A 21,750-nucleotide genomic window follows, 5' to 3' on the forward strand; every position below is an offset into this window, starting at 1 on the left:
GGAACAACTTCCTCGAATGGAAACTGGAAAATTGAAAGTCAAAATTCACATCAAGGAAACAGAGATGGGCATAGTGTCACTCAGTCACTCCAGCAGATAACTTTTAATTCACATTCAGACAACAGACTGCAACTCTTTTCCTAGGATGGCGGTTTTTCTGGATTAATTATAAGCCAGAAATCAAGGACAAATATGATAAAAGCTAGTGGTTAAGATTTATTTTTATGACAGGGCTCCAAATATTTTCCACTTTCAGTTTTACCTGGCCAAACAAGTAAACTTAGTAATACATACTGCAAACATTCATATTTTCATATGTTCAGAACAGAAAGAGAGAAATACTCAACTCTGGTATTGTTTCCCTATTTTTTAGTATATGATTAAAATTTTAATACATAAGTAATAGCAATAATAACACATTCTCCTTATGCAATGCAAACTCTGTAAATGTTTTCCAAGCCCCAGTTATCATGGAGAAAGGAAAAGACATTCTGCAGATGTTCATGGACACTTTTTTCTCCAGTCAGTACCTATAAGGAGCAGAGACAGCACAATTTTGCCACTGCTTAGACAAAATGCATGGACTACTTCACAACCAAATGCACAAACTGAGTACAATGAGTCATATCATACCAACGCTGACCAAACGGCATTCATGAGGATCTTTCTCTAAAGCTGAGGACAACAGCACAAGAGAGACTATCTGATACTGTACTATCAATCGCTTACAAGATAATAGGTATAAGTATAAATATGAGTAAGAATACAGGAAATAGGTACGAATAAATGGGGACACTAGGACAGGGTCGGTAGGCATGATGGTGCACTTATGCACCCCCCTTACAGACCTCTTAGGAATGGGGTGAGGTCAATGGTGGAGGCACAATGGCCCAGTGATTAAAGACACTGAGCTTGTCAGCTGGAAAGTTAACGTCCTGGATTCAGGGATATAGGGGGAACATTTACTTAGACAAGTACTGTATATATAGAGCTGTAGCTGTGTATTATGATGATGGTATTTCCCATTTGTGTTTTCCCCTTATATTTATTTTTTTTATTTTATTTTTATGTCTTTTTCCCCGCTTTGACAACAATATCTCTACCACTATTATCCTTGTGTTTTGCTCCTTTTCTCTCTCTCTCTCTCTCTTAATTAAAAAGCAATAAAATATAAATTAAAAAAGTCACATGAGAATAGATTGTGGTTGGCAAAAACAGCCACAAATCAGAAACTCATTCATATTCAGGGAGGCTTAAATCCAGTTGTTCATATCGTTAGTAACCAAAGCTGTTTGGGATGTTATGAGTTCAGAATGGTATTTGCCTAGGTGGCCACCACTCGAAGAAGGTAAAGCTAGGGGTCAATCAATGGCAGGATTTCCTATAAGGAAACTCATGACTCAGTTAACCCAGTATTTTGGAATTACACTACAAATCAAGTAAACTAAAATATGCATTAGGCTTGAATTATCCACAATGCTAACATATGATTGATTGATTTGTTGTTTCCTGAAAAAAATGTCTTTTTTCTCCCAAATTGCTTCCATGCCATATAGAACTCGCTGTCTACGTGTCTCATAATGATATATAGTCGAAGGCTCTCACGTGTTTTGGGAAGCAAAATCTGGCTCATACTCCAATTGCACCATGCCAGACTAAGTTCTCAAGAAGGATGAATAGCAGCCACTCATGCAGAATGACTGTAGCTTCTTTATACAAAGCATCCTTCCTCAGTCTATGGAGATTCTCAGTCATCCAGGTCAAGGCTGTCCCAAAGGTGCTTTTTCAAGAGGCAACTGGACTTTTTGGTTTTTCTTTGAAGATGTTTGGCTCAGAGCTGAAGAAGCTTCTTGGATGGGAAGCGAAATGTCTTCAAAGAAAAACCAGAAAGTCCAATTGTCTCTTGAAAAAGCACCTTTGGAATATCCTTCCTCAATATTTATGATTATAGGTAGTCTTCGACTTACAAGCCACATTTGGGACCAAGAATTTCCAGTGCTAAGCAAAGAGATTGTTAAGTAAGTTGCACCCAATGTTATGACCTTTTTTTTTGCCATGGTTGTTAAGTAAACCACTACAGCTGTTAAGTGAATCCAGCTTCCCCCATTGATTTTGCTTGTCGGAAGGAAGCTGAAAAGGTCGCAAATGGTAATCATGTGACCCTGGATGCTGCAACCATTGGAAATACATCCAGGTTGTCAAGTGCCCGATTTTTGATCACGTGATCGTGGGAATACTGCAACCGTCATAAACGCGAGGACCGGTTGCAAGTCACTTTTTTTTCAGTGCTACTGTAACTTCAAACAGTTGTTAAATGAATGGTTGTAAGTTGAGGACTACCAGTATGCCAATTCTTGTTGCTTTTTAAATGGGCAGTGAACATGGCTTATTTATAAGATTATTTTCACTGAAAGGAGATGTACATATTCCTGTTTAATGGCTCTGCTCTGCTCTGCTCTTAGGTGCATTTTTATATAACTGCATTATGTATTCTATGCTACTTTGGGAACATGCTGCATTTTTAAGGCAGCTCTTCTAAACTGATCAACATGCTTTTACAATTTGGTGGAACAAGATTAATGGTTTGAAAGCAGAGAATCTTGGATCGTAATTTGGAGCATGGAGGATTGATCAGACTTTAAAATGAGAAATCTGATTCTCATTCCATGTTTTCTGCAATGGTTTTTGCACTGCCCAGTTTTTCCCCTCTGCTTGTGAGATATGAAATTCACTTTTACAAAGCATTGCTTGGGAGCAAAACAGTAACTATAGTTTTTTGACTACCATTATAGAGAGAAGGAGAGAGAGAAAAATAAGCTCTTGAGACTTGGAAGCAGAAAAGGGAATCCTCTCTAAAATTAAAGAGGGGGACTTGCATTTGTGGTGTTTGAACAGGTCCATGTTAACCACGCTCCAGAAAATCTACCGAAAGTGGACAAATTTAGCAACAGAAGTGGTTTGGATTAAAACCTTTAGTCCCTTTTCCCATGGCTCTCAAAAATAGATACCATTCTATTCATAGTGGCATTTGACAATCTAACAAAGGGGGGGACCTTTGCAAGTTAACTTCTAGCATATCCTGTGGTCCTAAAAAAGAAAAGGAATAATTCATGATATGATTTGGCAGTCAGAGCCAATGCAGTCTATGTTCCTGTACAGATGTCTCTTGAGGTCAAATCGTCATCATTTCAAATAAAGATTCTTGTCAAAACCATTAAATTTCATATGCTGGAATTGTTCTGTCCTTATCTTTTCAATTTAATCAAAACAAAGAGAAGACAAATATGGGGGTGACAAATGACAGGATGCTAACTTATGAAGGGCAAAACAAAGACCAATGCAATTTGCTCCATTCCTTTCTTATTTTCTGCATTTCAATAATTATGCAGCGACTTTGACAAGTCTTTAGCTTAGTCTTCTCCAACACCAAATACTTTTTGGAACTGTGTTTTCTTATCAATCTTAAAATTATTTTCTATTTTCATAGAATTAGGAAGAGCATGGATTTTATCTACCCACCCAATGATGATCGTCAACTAACCCAGTATTTCTCAATCTTAAACTTTAAGATTCCAACTCCTTCAATTGCCCAGCCAGCCCTAACTGGGGAATTCTGGGAGTTCAAATTCACACTTCTTAAAGTTGCCGAGGTGGAGAAACCCTGATCTAACCCTTTAAAACTCTTTAATGAATTCCATTTAGAAGCAAATGAAATAATCCAATCAGACATTTCCTTAAAAAACCCGATTTCCCAGTTGTTTAAATGTTTAATTAACCTTTGCTCTTGTGGAAGGGAGAATATAGCTTCTAACTGTCCTTTTTATACTTCTTCCTAGGATTGTTATATTTATTATTGATTAAAATCAAACAAAATTTCCTCCCACCTTAATACTTTATCCTACAACATAGGGTAAGGAAAGGGATTATACATTGGGAATGCTGGAAAAAAAATTCAAACCTCTGTATACATTTTATGTAGGTCATTCATTTACCACTTGCCTAATCACAACAGTTCCTCTGGGCAGCTGATGGAATACAAATAAAATTTAAAACAGTAAGTTTTAGTTAAATAAGTGAAGGAAAGCATGTGAAGTATGACTTCTAAGAGATCAGTGGAACAAAGCAGAGAGCAAAATCCAACAGATCTTTGGACGTTGAACTCTTAATTGTCATCATCTATGCTGGCTACAGCCTAAAGCTAAATCAAGTTTTTATTTATTTATATGTACTGTATTTTGAATACAGTGTGTTGTCATTTTACAGGAGAAAAGAAAATGAATAAGTATACTGATAGTAATATTAGTAATGCACATAATAATTATAACCATATTTGTAAGTGCATTATCTTATTTATGATAATATCAATTGTATTAGCATACTTATCTCTAACCATTGATAAAATCTATTCCACGTTAAATAATACACTGTATCTCCTTAGTCTTTTATTTTCAATGTTGTCAATTTATCCATCTCTGCACAATCCAATATTTTCTGAATTATATTTTCAAAGCCATTAGGAACTGATGTCTAATAAAATCTTCAACACCTGGAAGAAAGCATTCCATAATAATAAAGGGACCACTACTGAAAAGCCCTTTTTTCAACCCCAATAGACTATTTCAGACTGCTAAATATGGGTTGAGCCAGTTTGGTGTAGTTGTTAAGGCAACAGGCTAGAAACTGGGAGAGTGGGAGTTCTAGTTCTGCCTTAGACAAGAAGCCAACTGGCTGACCTTGATCCGGTCACTTTCTCTCAGCCCTTGGAAAGAGGCAATGTGTCAGCCTCAAGATATCTTCACCCCTCTCTATTCTTTATTTGCTGCTATCTATTCTTTATTTGCTGTTATGCCATTTTCTCTTTTGGCTGCCATGAAACGGTGGGAGGGGGGAAACTTGGAAAGGAAGAAGGCAGGAGGTGTTTTGCATTCCTTTGCTGGGTTAAGAAGGGGAGGAGAAAATCCCGAAGGAGTACTGGGACTTAAGAGAGGTGTTTAGTGAAGAGGCCTCCGACGAGCTCCCTCCCCATCGATCAACCAATTGCAGCATTGAATTTCTACCGGGGGTAACGCTCCCGAAACCGAAGCTGTATTCGATGACACCGGGGGAGCTGGAAGAACTGAGAGCGTTCATCGATAAGAACCTGAAACATGGTTTCATCACACCTGCCAGACCTCAAGTGGCGGCCCCTGTAATGTTCCGCGAGAAGAAAGATGGCTCCAAACGTCTGGTGGTGGACTATCGAAATTTAAATGCAGTGTCGGTGGAGAACGTGTACCCCCTCCCCCTGATGAAGGACATGTTAGCCCAGGGGTCCCCAACCGCCGGTCCGCGGACCGGTACTGGTCCGCAGAACAAGTCTTACCGGGCCGCTGGTTGCTGGGCGCCGCCATCTTTTGATAAAAAGTGCTTCTGGTGAGCTTTTCCGGGTAGAAAGCTCACGGAAGCGCTGGCGCCACCATCTTTTTTGATGAAAAAGTGCTTCCGGTGAGGTCACCGGAAGCACTTTTTCGTCAAAAAAAGATGGCGGCGCCCAGTTGATGCCGGTACCGGGCCGCTGCGCCCAGCTGATGCCGGTACCGGGCCGCGGCATAAAAAAGGTTGGGGATCACTGTGTTAGCCCACTTGGCAAAGGGGAAGATTTTCACAAAGCTGGACTTGAGGGAGGCGTACTACAGAATCCGAATTAAGGAAGGCGACGAATGGAAGACTGCGTTCAACTGCCCGATGGGTTGTTTCCAATTCAATGTTCTTCCTTTCGGCCTACAGGGGGCGCCCGCTGTTTTCATGCAAATGATAAATCAAATGCTTCACGAACATCTGTACAAGGGGGTTCTGGTCTACCTTGATGATATTCTCATCTACACGGAGAATAGAGATGAACATGTGAAACTGGTGCGCTCTGTGTTGCACAAATTGAGGGCAGCTAAACTGTATGCCAAACTGTCCAAGTGTGAGTTCCATCAAGAAAAAATCGACTACTTGGGATATCGTATCTCTCCTGAAGGCATTGAGATGGATCCAGAGAAAGTGTGAGCTGTATTGGATTGGGCCCCACCGAGAACCCGTAAACAACTTCAAAGTTTTCTTGGGTTCGCCAACTTCTATCGGCAATTCATCCCGTCTTTTGCAAAGGTAGCCATGCCCATCACCAACCTCCTGAAAACAAAGGGGGAATTAAAACCAAAGCCCAGCCAACCATTGAACTGGACCATGGAGTGCCAAGCTGCATTTGAAAAGCTTAAAAGACTTTTTGCTGCAGAACCCGTACTGAAACACCCCGATATGGACGCCCCATTTGTGATTCAAGCTGATGCAAGTGATGTAGCGGTGGGGGCGGTCTTACTTCAGTTAAACGAGAAGGGGGCACTACAGCCGTGCGCTTATACATCTCGTAAATTGACTGACACTGAGAGGAAATGGGCCGTTTGGGAGAAGGAAGCGTTTGCAGTCCATTGGGCTTTATTAGCCTGGAGACATTTTTTGGAAGGAGCGAAACATCCATTTGAAGTATGGACAGACCATAAAAATCTGGAAGCTTTAAAAACTCCTCAAAAGCTGTCTCCTAAGCAAGTTAGGTGGGCTCAGTTTTTCAAGTGATTCAATTTCTCGTTGAAATATATCCCAGGGGGAAAATTTTTTATGGCAGATGCTTTGTCTAGAATGCCTCAATACAACAGCATTCGTGAAGAAGTGATCAGACCCATCGTGCCCACTACACAGCTGGCTGCCCCCGTAGTCACCTGCGCACAGAAGAGAAACCAGGAGAGAGAATTTCCCACTGACCTGATGGAGAAATTTAAGGAGGGTTTGAAAACGGATGACTGGTTCCTGGCAAATGCGAATAACTGCACCGTTCGGGATGGTCTAGCTTGGATAGGTGAGAAATTGTATGTACCCCAAAACTTGAGAAGCCAAGTGCTACAGCAAACCCATGATTCAAAAGTGGCTGGTCACTTTGGGTTTGTGAAGACTCTACATTTGGTCAAACGGCAATTCTGGTGGCCTTCGTTGAAAAAGGACATTGAAACTTATGTAGCGAGCTGTCCAGTTTGTGCTTCAGCAAAAAGACCTCCTGGAAAACCGCCAGGTTTGCTGCAAAATGTGGCTCGACCAACTGCCCCTTGGAAGGAAATTTCCATGGACTTTATAGTAGACCTACCCGAGAGCAGTGGGCACACCGTCATTTGGGTAGTGACTGATTTGTTCTCCAAACAAGCCCATTTCATCCCTTGCTCAAAAATTCCTTCGGCAAAGACATTGGCCAGACTGTTCATTGTTCATGTTTACAGGTTGCATGGTGTACCTGAGCGTGTAGTTTCTGACCGAGGGGTCCAATTTACCTCGAACTTTTGGAGGGAATTTTTGAAGTTAATAGGCTCCACCCAGAGCTTAAGCTCCGCCCACCACCCTCAAACTAATGGAGCCTGCGAGAGAACTAATGGCGTGCTAGAGCAATACCTCCGATGTTACCTAAATTATCAGCAGGACAACTGGGTGGAATTACTGCCTTTTGCGGAAGTGGCATACAATAACTCTGTTCACAGCAGTACGGGATTTACCCCTTTCAAAATAGCAACCGGGCAAGATTTTGTGCCCATACCTGAACTGCCTGGCGAAAATCCCAATGTTCAGTCGTTGAGCGATTGGATATCTCAACTTCAACTTAATTGGCCGGTTGCACGTAAAGCTTTAGATGAAGCGCATCAGTCTCATAAAAAATTTGCTGACAGAAAGAGAGCCCCCCAGGTGGTGTATAAAGTGGGTGATAAAGTATTTCTCTCGACCAAATATTTGCAGACTACCCAGAAATCGAAGAAGTTGGGCCCTAAGTATGTGGGGCCTTTTCCCATTGAGAGGATTGTAAATCCGGTGACTGTTCAACTAACTTTACCAAAGACTCTTCGTCGTATTCATCCGGTTTTCCACGTCAGTTTGTTGAAACCCGAACATACATGTATTTTGAGACCGGCCCAGTCTGATCCCCCCGTACCACTGTTAATTGAAGGGGAACAACATTTTGAGATTAAAGAAATTTTAGACTCTAGGAAATGGAGGGGTCGGATCCAATATCTTGTAGCTTGGAAACATTTTCCTCCGTCCTATGCTGAGTGGGTTAATGAGAAAGACATTAGAGCTCCTGAACTGATTAAGAACTTTTATGGTAAATATCCTGATAAACCATAGAAATGTATGCCAATGTTAATTTATGATTATTTTTTCTTACAGGGACTAATGTCCTTCTTCTAGGGGGTCTGAATGTCAGCCTCAAGATATCTTCAGCCCTCTCTATTCTTTATTTGCTGCTATCTATTCTTTATTTGCTGTTATGCCATTTTCTCTTTCGGCTGCCATGAAACAGTGGGAGGGGGGAAACTTGGAAGGGAAGAAGGCAGGAGGTGTTTTGCATTCCTTTGCTGGGTTAAGAAGGGGAGGGGGGATTCTTTTCTTTAACTTTCCATTTCTTCGCTAGCCTCTGATAAAAGTACTGCGAACTTTTATCAAAATATGTCAAGGTCACTGACAGTAGCCTCATCATCACCTGGAGATGACCACATGATCCTATTCAGAAGTTTTAATTGGAAGAATCATTTGATCTTTGGAGGGGGGGAGCAATTCTATCCTTTTGTATATGTGTTTTGCCCGCCAGTTTTTTAGTTTCGGAATTGATTCTGTTGCTACCACATCATCTTCCAGTAAAAGAATAATTCTGCTCTACACCATGGAGTCTGAGTATTTTTCTTGGGATTTAGAGGGAGCACAGTCTGACACAATGGCAAAGCACTTCTGAAAAGCCTTGTCAAGGAATCTAGAGAGATGAGGATGTAATTCGCAAAATATTAGACTGTGCTGAGATGGATAGATTGACATTAAACATAAAGGACAAAGAAGACACAGAATATTATTTAACATGGCATAGATTTTACGAGTGGTTAGAGATAAGAGGTAGAAATTAGATGAAGAAAGATTATTGCTATGTATGAATTAAATATAAAGATGGTTTATAATTATAAATATGGTAATATAACCAACAGAATTACAAATAAGCTAGTCTAAAGAGAAATCTAATTAAAACTATTCTGTTACACTATTATTATTATTGCTGTTGTTGTTATTGTTATTACTATATATATTAATATTCCTTTTCTTTCTTTCTTTGGTTTTCTGTAAATGATATGCCCTGACAATACACAGTATTCAAAATGTTTACGAATATATATTATACCAAAATATATGGTGTGTGTGTGTGTGTGTGTGTGTGTGTGTGTGTGTGTGTGTGTGTGTGTGTATATATATATATATATATATATATATATATATATATATATATATATATATATATATATATATATATATTTTCTGAGGTTCTGCGGGTATTTGTATGTGGATCTTTGGTTATTCGGGTTTCTCCCGCGTAAGATTGGAAGTATCTAGGCAACGTTTGATGAAGTCTCATTCATCATCTTCAGGCTTCTGTCTTCGGCTCTGTGCTTCTCAGAGTGATGTGAGCTTGCAGCTGCTTCTTCCTTTTAACTGCTAGTGGGGGTGTGACTTGATTGGTTGGGGGCTTGGCTGTGTTCTGATTGGGTGGGGTGTGTTCTCATTGGTTGGGGGTTTGGCTGTGTTCTGATTGGTTGGGGGTTGGCCATGTTCTGATTGGCTGGAGGCATGTTCTGTTCAGGTGGGGGCTTGGTTGTGCTCAGGTTGGTCTTAGTTACTGGGGATTTGAGCTGGTGAGCTGTGATCTTGCTGTTTGGCTTCGAGTTCGTGGTCGTGCTGCATCTTCATGGTGGGGGTCAGTTCGCTTCATGTATGGCTCAGGGGGGTTGAAGTGGGTAGTGATGCAGCTGCAGTGCGGCTTCTGGTCTGTGGTCGTGTCTCATCTTCTGTGTGGGTGTGAGTCTGCTTTTTACGTGGAAGTGTGGTGGTGGCATCTTGTGTGGCCCTCGTGGGTGTGGGTCTGGTGTCATTCATCATGTTAGGTACTCGTCTGTTCATGAGGGCGGGTTTCCAAATATATATATATATATACACACATATACTTTCGTAGATTTCCACGGGTACAGGTATGTAGGTCTAGGTGTGTTCTGGTGTTTTCCCGTGTAAGATTAAGAGTATCTTGGCGACGTTTCGGCGAGGTTCCACTTGCCATCCTCAGGCTGGTGCTTTCGGCTTCGTGCCAGTGTAAGCAGTGTGTGATCAGAGCTGCCGTTTCCCTATAAATACTGGTGGTGGGGGCTGGTGTGCTGGGCTGGTTGGCTGCACTGCTGCCTCTTGATTGGTTGATGGAGCAAATGACCCAGGATATCAGAGCACAAGACCAAGGATACCACAGCAATAGGTCTCACAAGGTCATCGCATAACCCATTACCCAAGCCGTTACTACACAGGAGGCTAATGGAAAAGAGATCAAAACACAAACGACCCAGGAGATTACAACGCAGGACCCAGGATACCACAACAAAAGAACTCACAAGCCCATCACACAACCCATTACCCAAGCCGTTAAAACACGAGAGGCTAATGGAAAAAAGATCACTACAAAACAAACGATATACATACACTGCTCAAAAAAATAAAGGGAACACTTAAACAACACAATGTAACTCCAAGTAAAATCACACTTCTGTGAAGTCAAACTGTCCACTTAGGTAGCAACACTGATTGACAATCAATTTCACATGCTGTTATGCAAATGGAATAGACAACAGGTGGAAAGCATAGGCAGTTTGCAAGACATCCCCAATAAAGGAGTGGTTCTGCAGGTGGTGACCACAGACCACTTCTCAGTTCCTATGCTTTCTGGCTGATGGTTTGGTCACTTTTGAATGCTGGCAGTGCTTTCACTCTAGTGGTAGCATGAGAAGGAGTCTACAACCCACACAAGTGGCTCAGGTAGTGCAGCTGATCCAGGATGGCACATCAATGCGAGCTGTGGCAAGAAGGTTTGCTGTGTCTGTCAGCATAGTGTCCAGAGCATGGGGGCGCTACCAGAAGACAGGCCAGTACATCAGGAGATGTGGAGGAGGCCGTAGGAGGGCAACAACCCAGCATCAGGACCACTACCTTTGTGCAAGGAGGGACAGGAGGAGCACTGCCAGAGCCCTGCAAAATGACCTCCAGCGGGCCACAAATGTGCATGTGGCTGCTCAAATGGTCAGAAACAGACTCCATGAGGGTGGTATGAGGGCCTGACAGGTGGGGGTTGTGCTTACAGCCCAACACCGTGCAGGACGTTTGGCATTTGCCAGAGAACACCAAGATTGGCAAATTTGCTACTGGTGCCCTGTGCTCTTCACAGATGAAAGCAGGTTCACACTGAGCACATGTGACAGATGTGACAGGGTCTGGAGACGCCGTGGAGAACATTCTGCTGCCTGCAACATTCTCCAGCATGACCGGTTTGGCAGTGGGTCAGTAATGGTGTGGGGTGGCATTTCTTTAGGGGGCCACACAGCCCTCCATGTGCTCGCCAGAGGTAGCCTGACTACCATTAGGTACCAAGATGAGATCCTCAGACCCCTTGTGAGACCATATGCTGATGCAGTTGGCCCTGGGTTCCTCCTAATGCACGACAATGCTAGACCTCATGTGGCTGGAGTGTGTCAGCAGTTCCTGCAAGACAAAGGCATTGATGCTATGGACTGGCCCGCTCATTCCCCAGACCTGAATCCAATTGAGCACATCTGGGACATCATGTCTCACTCCATCCATGAACTCCATGTTGCACCACAGACTGTCCAGGAGTTGGGGGATGCTTTAGTCCAGGTGTGGGAGGAGATCCCTCAGGAGACCATCCGCCACCTCATCAGGAGCATGCCCAGGCATTGTAGGGAGGTCATACAGGCACGTGGAAGCCACACACACTACTGAGCCTCATTTTGACTTGTTTTAAGGACATTACATCAAAGTTGGATCAGCCTGTAGTGTTTTTTCCACTTTAATTTTGATTGTAACTCCAAATCCAGACCTCCATGGGTTGCTAAATTTGATTTCCATTGATAATTTTTGTGTGATTTTGTTGTCAGCACATTCAACTGTGTAATGAACAACTTATTTAATAATAATATTTCATTCATTCAGATCTAAGATGTCTTATTTTTGTGTTTCCTTTATTTTTTTGAGCTGTGTGTGTATATATGATATTATGGCAAAATAAGGGTAGTCTGGCTGTCTCTTCCAAACTTCATGTGCAAGACAATTTTTTCTTTTTTCTTATGAATGAGAACCTCATTGTGGGTACTTCCACTGGCCCGACTCTGACAGGACACATTCTGTCGAGTTTCCATTAATGAACAATTCAAATATTCTCTCCCTCCCCAGGGTACAGTTGACTTCTGGAACAGGCCTTTTTCCCACTCGTTTTCCCGTAACAATCCGAAAGCTTCTCTTCCCTTTCCTGTCTTCTAAGCCATCTGGCCTTGCAATAGCAGGACTTCCGTTGCAAGGAGTGTTGGGGTTGCCTGTTTTAGAAAGGACCAGCCCCCCCGCCCCCAATGCTATTAAAATATTTGGTTTGTCTGTTTTAAAGACGCTGATTAGTTTCTAGTGATTTCTGCAGAATTGGAAAACAACGTTGCAATCACATTAGTATGTTTAGATCAGGGGTGTCAAACTCAATTTCTTTGAGAGCCGCATCAGGGCTGTGGTTGATCTCAGGGGAGCGGGGGGGGAGGCGTGGCCAACTGGGTGGGCGTGGCCAACTGGGTGGGCATAGCTACTTTGATACCAAACCCCAAACTACAGGCATGTTTCCTCTTCACATTGGGTAGACCGGGCCGAAGCTATGCTGGCCCAATCTTTCCTCTTCGCATTGGGTAGACCAGGACGGCCCCGCGGGCCAGATCCAACCACAATGTGGGTCAGATCCGGCCTGTGGGCCTTGAGTTTGACACCCCCGGTTTAGATAGTTGGAGATATAATGTTGCCTGTTTCCCTAACAACAATCCTGTGAGGTAGGTGGGAGCAAGAGAGAGGGACTATTTCACAGTCATCTAGAGGTGGTCCTCGACTTACGACCACAATTGGGATGAGAATTTCCATTGCTAAGCAAGGCAGTCGTTTAGTGAGTTGCAATGATTTTACAACATTTTTTGTCACGGTTATTAAGCAAATCACTGCAGTTGTTAAGTGAATCAGGTGGTCATTAAGCAAACCTGGCTTCCCCAATTGATTGTGCTAGTGGGAAGCCACTTGGGAAAGTCACAAATTTTGATCACATGACCCTGGCAACTGTTGTAAATATATACTGTTGCCAAGTATCCAAATTTTGATCACACGGGGATGCTGAAACGGTCATCAAGGGTGAGGTACCAATCCCTTTTTGTCATTGCTGTTTTAACGTGAAATGGTTGGTGAACAAATGGCCGTTAAGTCAAGGATTTCCTCTAGTGATGTTCCATGGCTGCAGAGGGAGATGAACCTCAGACTCCTTGGCCCTAAATCAAGATTGTTATTATTATTACCTTTATTAATAAAGGTAATAAGAGTACAACATGTGTACAATGAGATTGGCTGAGCCTCCCTTTGTGCAACCCCCCCCCAACACAATTCACAGTGAGAACAGAAGTCCCTAACCCAGTCCCAATCTTATTACACTATGTGACCTTGTTACACTATTATACTTATTACAGTATTATACTTATTACACTATGTGACATCTTAATGATTAGACCACAGAAACCTTCCATCAAATTAAATCCCTTCTCTGCTCAGTTGAAGTTGAATGGGAATGCTGCAATGTTGGTACATGTGAAAAACAATCGTAAGTCACTGTTTTCAGTGCTATTGTAACTTCGAATGGTCACTAAACGGACTGAGAGATCCTTGGTGCTCTCTGAGCTTGCTTGTTTTCTGGCAGACGTCTCATTACCCAACTAGGTAACATCTTCCGTAACACTGATGATGTTACCGAGTTAGGGTAATGAAACATCTGCCAGAAAACAAACAAGCTTAGAGAGCACCAAGAACCCCTCATTTCAACCCTGAGCTACAAATATTCACTTTTATTAGTACTAAACAAACTGTTGTAACTTAAGTCAAGGGCTACCTTTATAGATAGGTTGTGATTGCAGTGTGTTGCAAGCCAGAATAATGCAATATTTGATTTAATGTGAATTGTAAATTGATAACAGGTCTTATTTAATGAAACTTTCTGACAGTGAAAACAATCAACCAATGGAACATCTTGCCTTCAGAAGTTGTGGAAGCGCCATCACTTAAGACTTTCAAGAAGAGATTGGACTCCCATCTGTCAGAAATGGTGTAGGGTCTCCTGCTTGGGCAGGGGGTTGGACTCGATGACCCACAAGGTCCCTTCCAACTCTGATTATCTGTTATCTGTTAATGAGACCCCAAAGGGTCAGTTAGAGTGAGGTTAGAGCATGTGCAGTTGAGGTTGGCACATGCGCAGTTGTGGTTGGGACTTTAGGCACCGCTCATCTTCATGTGTGCAAAATAGAGAAAAGGAAGATTCCATAGAGCGGGAGTCTCCAACCTTGGCAACTTTAAGACTTGTGGACTTCAACTCCCAGAATTCCTCACCCAGCAAAGCCAAGCTGGCTGAGGAATTCTGGGAGTTGAAGTCCACAAGTCTTAAAGTTGCCAAGGTTGGAGACCTCTGCCATAGAGGGAAACAGTAGGAGTTTAAAGGAGGCTTGTTATCACATTAGAGCAACAATTTCACGTAAAGGAACAACATGAATGTGGTCATAGAGATGCTAAAATAGGACAAGCTACTTATGACTTATTTTCTAAGTTTGAATGGCTGTACAGGTAGTCCAGCTCATGTAGTGACTGTTCAAACTTACAACGGCACTGAAAAAAGTGACTTATGATGATTTTTCACAATTTATGACCCCTGTAGCATCCCCAGGGTCACGTGATTTACATTCGGATCTTGACAACTGACTCACATTTATGACAGTTGCAGAGTCCCGGGGTCATGTGATCCCCTTTTGTGACCTTCTGACAAGCAAAGCCAATGGGGAAACCAGATTCACTTAACAACCATGTTACTAATTTAATAACTGCAGGAATTCACTTAACAACTGTGGCAAGAAAAGTCATAAAATGGGGCAAAACTCAAATTTCTCACTTAACAACAAAAATTTGGAGGTCAATTCTAGACATAAATTGAGGACTAACTATACTCCCCATACAGTCACATGATCATATTTTGGGCGCTTGGCAATCGGCTTGCATTTACGGCTGTTTGCAACATCCTGAGATCACACAGCTATGTTTTTCAGCAGTTTGTGATAGTTTCTGGTGTTTACTTCTGGCAATAACACCCATTGAGGAAAACGGGCTCATTTAACATCCACAGCATTCGCTTAACATCTTCCGTGCTTGCTTAATGACCGCTGCAAAAAAAAGGTCATAAAATAGGCACAGTCCCATGGTAACCTGTTTAATGATTCCCATGACATGAGTATAACTTTGGGCTCAATTACAGTAGAAAGGCAAGGACTCCTTATGCTCTGTGATTCTGTTAACCATATACTTAATTTAAAAGTACATTCTTTATATCTTTTGCTGCAATATTTTATTAATATGCACATAAATATTTATGTTTAAACATTTTCATTGCCTATTTCTAGCAAACTGGAACCAATTGCCCTATTTTCACTGAAATATCACTTTGAATAGTTTGAGTTTAAACAACACAACCACTTTGTGGGATTCATTAACTGCACTAATTCAGACCTACTTGTAGTTGAATTATACTGCTATGTTATTTTCTATAGTGTTAAGATAACCTTTATTGTCACTTTTTTTCTGTGTACACACTGGCACACGTTAAAATGAAATTCTGATGCCTCTTCTCCAAAGAAATACACACATACACACAACACACATACACACCGATACCCATCCATCCAGACACATGTACATATGTTGTGTGTATATGTATACATACACACACATCTCCTTCTCCCCCTCTCTCTCTCCCTCCCTCTCTCTCTCTCTCACACACACAGAGTAAATTTTGAATACGTAGTGGAAAAAAGGGTCTTGAGAATTAACAAGGTTGATGATAGTATATGGTATAAAGCTATTACAGAATCTGGTTGTTCTGCTTCAGATATCACAAAGCCTCCTCCCAGAAGGTAACTGAAAACATAGATGAAGAAATAATTAACGTTGTAAGATCCTTTGTGGGTTTTGCTGCAGTGGGTTAAACAAACACAGTTACGCCTAAAGGATGTTGAGGATATTTTGCAAAACCTCTCTTTCAGCAAATCGTGACTCAATGTTACAGCCAAAAAGGCAAACCAAATCTTAATTTGGAACATAGCTACACCCTTAGATGCCACTGTTTAGCATAAATGGTTTTCCCGGAGATTTTTAGGGGAAAAGGAGGAAGTCATGGTTGTCCCAAAGGTGCTTTTTCAAGAGGCAACTGGACTTTCTGGTTTTCCTTGAAGACATTTCGCTTCTCATCCAAGAAGCTTCTTCAGCTCTGGCTGGATGGTGGGAAATGGAAGATGGTTAGGAATGGAAGTCAGAGCTGAAGAAGCTTCTTGAATGAGAAGCGAATCTTTAAAAAAAACAGAAAGTCCAATTGCCTCTTGAAAAAGCACCTTTGGGACAACCATGACTTGGATGACTGAGAATCTCCATAGACAAAAAGAAGCAACTTTCACAAACCATGGTTTATCTTACTATCTGCTTCTTTAAAACAAAGCTTGAACTAAAGATGCTAAGATAGTACTTTTTCCAACTTAACTGGGACACGCCAATAAATCTAGTCTGTACAGGGAGTAACAAAGATATACATACGATGCTGATACAGGTAGTCCTCCACTTATGACCAACCAAGCCCAAAATTTCTGTTGCTGATAGAGACATTTGTTAAGTGAGTTTTGTCCCATTTTACGACCGTTCTTGCCACAGTTATTAAATTAGTAAAATGGTTGTTAAATGAATCTGGTTTCCCCATTGGCTTTGTTTGTCAGTAGGTCACAAAAGACGATCACATGACTCAAGGTTGAGAAACTCTGCCTCAGATGTAATGGCAAGAAACAACTTCCCATGCACTCATCATGATCCAGATTCCAAATGTAGCCTAATTTCTCAAAACAGCATCACCTGGCCAGGGATCTAGATCCAGCTGCCAGTTCATTATGACTTTCCCGAACTTTCAGCTTTTTGTATGGATTGGAAAGATATTCTTTTTTAAAAATATTTTATTGAACAAAACAATTAAAAACACTGAACATAGTGAAGTTGGTTTGACATAACTTTTGGGTCAGTATCATATAGATATATATTTTCCTATATACAATTATTCAAATATATATATATATACATTTGTTTTCTGAGGTTCTCGCGGGTATTTGTATGTGGATCTTTGGTTATTCGGGTTTTCTCCCGCGTAAGATTGGAAGTATCTAGGCAGCGTTTTGATGAAGTCTCATTCATCATCTTCAGGCTTGTGTCTTGGCTCTGTGCTTCTCAGAGTGATGTGAGCTTGCAGCTGCTTCTTCCTTTTAACTGCTAGTGGGGTGTGACTTGATTGGGTGGGGGCTTGGCTGTGTTCTGATTGGGTGGGGTGTGTTCTCATTGGTAGGGGTTTGGCTGTGTTCTGATTGGTTGGGGGTTGGCCGTGTTCTGATTGGCTGGGGCGTGTTCTGTTCAGGTGGGGGCTTGGTTGTGCTCAGGTTAGTCTTAGTTGCTGGGGATTTGAGCTGGTGAGCTGTGATCCTGCTGTTTGGCTTTGAGTTCGTGGTGGTGCCGCATCTTCATGGTGGGTGGGCACGACCACGAACTCAAGCCAAACAGCAGGATCACAGCTCATCAGCTCAAATCCCAAACAAGACTAACCTGAGCAACCAAGCCCCACCTGAACAGGCGCTCCAGCCAATCAGAACATGGAACCCCCAACCAATCAGAACACAGCCAAACCCCTACAATGAGAACACAACACCCAATCAGAACACAGCCAAGCCCCCACCCAATCAAGATACATTTGTTCGCGCATATATTACGTTTTCCAACATCATTGGTCCTATTTTCATCTCATACATTCATTTACCCTCTCAGCAACTCCTTTCCCAACTTAAGACCTTCCTTTCTGCTCTCACCAGTGATAGAATCTATCCCAAATTGCGTAATATGCCGATTCGTCTTTATTTTCCATCTCTAAAGTTAGCTTGTCCATTTCAGCGCATATCAAGATTTTGTCTATTACTTCGTCTTCACTCGGTATGTCTGTCTCTTTGATTGGAAAGATGTTCTTGATGGCACTGATAAGTGTTAAGGGTGCTAGGTCTTGCTTTTAAAAAAAAATCACAGAAAGTTTGATAGACTGAGTGAATTATTTCCTGTAACTCTGGCAGCAACCTAATTCAAAAAGATCTGGACATCCCTAATTGGCAACAGTCTTAGAGCCAGGATTCAGATGTCTTACTGCACTATTTATTTGCTATCTTGACCTTTCATGATTCCATTCTCTTGACTCAGTACCCACATTGCATCATAGAGAGAAATCTGGGCTCCCGCATTTTGGCTGTATTTGTCTTACAACCTTTTATTTTTCTTCCATTCAATCATGTCCAGTTCTCAGAGACTGCTTGGACAAGTTCCTGCCATCTCTTTTAGTAACGTTTTTCAGAAGTAGTTTGCCATTGCCTCTTTTCTAGGGCTGAGAGAGAGTAGCTGGCCCAAGTCACCCACCTGGCTTGGTGCCCAAGGTGGAGCTAAAATTCATGGTGTGCCAGTTTCTAGCCTGGTGTCTTAACCCCTGCTCCAAACTGGCTCCCTATGAAGAGGCCATTGTTTGTAAATATTTATTGTTTGTAAAGAATATTAGAGAGTGATGGCAGAGGTTTGAAGTATTCTCACCAGTTACTGCTCACTTTACTCCCCAAACAGCATACAAACCAATGGAGACACGCAATACCTATACACATCCATTTCAGTGGTGAAATGCTACCGGTTCAGCCCGGTTCAACTGAATCGGTAGCAAAAATGGCTACCGGACGATCAGCTGAGAGGAGAAAGAAGAGAAACACGCAGGATCAGCCCTCCCACCTGCCCCTGTGCTTTTCTGTTCCTTATCCTCTCAGCTGATTGGCACAGCACAGCCTTAGCTAGTGTTTGGAAAGCCGCGCATGCACATGTGAAGCGCACAATCACTGAACTGGTAGGCAGGGATGGGATCCGACTGGTATAAGTACTGGTTCTGTCTACTAGCGTTGCGCGCGCATGCACAAGTCGTGCGAGTTGCACGAGTGCAATTTACAACCTGCTGAGCTGCCCGGACAGCTGAGCAGCGCTGCGTGCAAGTGTGCAGCGGTTGGAAAAGCCCCTTTTTTCCTGCTTTTTCAACTGCAGCTGTGTCACGCAAAGCAGCTGCAGTTGAAAAAGCAGGAAATAAAGGTCAGGTAAGAGCCCAGGCGGGCGGGTGTGCCACAACAGTCTGCTGCTCTTCAGAGCAACTGGTTCTACAGAGGTGGACAGAACCGGTAGAAACCCACCCCTGCCGGGAGGGAAACTGGTAGAATCCCACCACTGGTCCATTTGCCAATTAATTGCAAATTGAAACAAACCTGGCACATGTTCACAAGTGTTTCACAACCTTGGTTTCAAAGTGCAGGAGAAGACCACAAGGAAAACAATACAAACAAGTGCAAAACCACGGCTTACCCTCCAAAAGAATATTCCCCTCTTACTCGGGTGGTGGGTCCCTCATGTGAATGTTTTATGTTGAGAGGCTACGGGTTGTTTTTCCAGATGGCTCACTATCTTTGTTATTGCTGTTAGTTTTATGCTCGGTACTGTACACTACCCAGAGTTGGGCAGCCTGACACATTAAAATTAAATTATATTAAATTAAATTAGAAGAGGTGTGCTTACCTGTCTGCAGCAAGCCAGCTCCGCTGTCCTTAACCCCAAAATGTTGCTGGATATCTAGCAAAACGCCTGGAGAGGAAAGAAGAACACTGGTGAGATGAATCGTTAATGCCAAACATTTATTCAATCAGAGAATAGGTTGTGGGGAGCAATTTTGGATTTGGGAATGGTGGCATTTTTTGAAAGAGCAATAGCAATAGCACTAAGACTTATATAACACTTCACAGTGCTTTCAAGTCCTCTCAAAGCAGTTTACAGAGTCAGCATCTTGCCCCCAACAATCTGGCTCCACATTTTACCGACCTCGGAAGGATGGAAGGCTGAGTCAACCTTGAGCCTGGCGAGATTTGAACTGCCAAATTGCAGACAGCCGGCAGTCAGCAGAAGTAGCCTACAGTACTGTACTCTAACCACTGCGCCACCATGTTCAAATGTTCAAATTTTTGAAATGTTCAAAGTGCTCAAAGCCTGATGCTAAAACAGGGTGGGCAACTAGGCACTTGGAGGGAAAAGGTGACCAAAGATGCTTCCCTTGCTGCATTAAAAAAAAGAATACAGCTAGTTCTTGACTTATAACCACAACTGAGCCCCAAATTTCTGTTGCTAAGCAAGACAGTTGTTAAGTAAGTTTTGCCTATTTTATGACCTTCCTTGCCATAGTTGTTAAGGGAATCAGGCATCTCCATTGACTTTGCTTGTCAGAAGGTGGCAAAAGGTGATCACATGATCCCGGGACACAGCAATCGTCATAAATACATGCCAATTGCCAAGCCTCTGAATTTTGATCAAGTGACCACGAGGATGCTGCAACAGTCATAAGTGTGAAAAACGGTCACAAGTCCCTTTTTTCAGTGCCGTTGTTACTTTGAATGGTCACTAAATAAAGTTGTAAGCTGAAGACTACCTATAGTTCCTTTAGGAAGTTCATATATTCACACACACGTTCTTAGTACCCTTGTTATTTACACTGTACATGTTATCATGAATTACTGAATGTTAATAGACACCAAAGACATTTTTAGAAAATAAAAATCCAAAGATTTTGCTATAAAAAAAAAGACTAAAATATAAGCTGAGGTGAAGAAGCTGGAGTTGGAGTAGGAGAAAATAGATCTTACAATTTCCCCAAAATGTGCTTGTTTTCTCAAAAGGCAACTGAACTATGTGTTTTTTTTCCCCTTGTGGAAGAAATGTTTTTTCCTTGAAGAAGAAAATGCTTTGCTTCTCATCCAAGAAGCTTCATCCATTCTGATAATTTCTTGGATGAGAAGTGAAACGTCTTCTTCCTCAAGGGAAAAACATTTCTTCCACAAAGGAAAAAAACCCACATAGTCCAGTTGCCTTTTGAGGGGAAAAAAGCATCTTTGAGACAACCATGACCTGGATGATTGATCTATCTCCATAGACAGATCTTACCATTTACCTTCTGGTAAATGGGTTCACCAGATCAGCCATTCTGCGAATACAATGTGCCCTCAAAAAAGGCACCATTATCCAAGGTCGATCTCCATAACCTATCCAACCATCCCTGTCTTGATCCCTCACCCAATTTAGAAATAATAGGGGAGAGAAATTACATGTAAATATAATTTTTATTGAGAAATAATTTAATACAGGACATATTAAAAAAATTAGAAAAAAGAAAAAGATATGAAAAGATAAAGGAAAAAGTAAGAAACGGGGATAATCAAGGAAAGAAGAGAAAAAAGAAGGAAATAATTGCTAACACTCAGCATTAAAAAAAAAAATCAATATGGCAGCTGCAACCACACAATTGAAATCCTGCCCCCTTTTACATGTGTTGCATGATGTGCATGAAAAGGGAAGGGATTGTGTGATCACAGCTGCCATGCTGGCTATTTGGGCCCTCCCCAAGGGCATCCCTGTCAAGAT

General features: G+C 42.0%; 1 protein-coding gene across 1 annotated transcript in view; it reads right to left on the bottom strand.

Moving 5' to 3' along the window:
• The window catches only part of SPNS2 (SPNS lysolipid transporter 2, sphingosine-1-phosphate), a 128,569-nt gene that overhangs the window by 58,874 nt on the left and 47,945 nt on the right, over positions 1–21,750 (bottom strand). Inside the window, 1 exon segment of the mRNA XM_087945101.1 lies at positions 19,861–19,926. Within this exon segment, the coding sequence (XP_087801227.1) occupies positions 19,861–19,926 (66 nt within the window).

This window comes from Notechis scutatus, chromosome 1 (assembly GCF_049901735.1).
Source record: "Notechis scutatus isolate UNSWTSFEM ecotype Mainland chromosome 1, rNotScu1.2, whole genome shotgun sequence".
Classification (NCBI taxonomy): Eukaryota; Metazoa; Chordata; class Lepidosauria; order Squamata; family Elapidae; genus Notechis; species Notechis scutatus.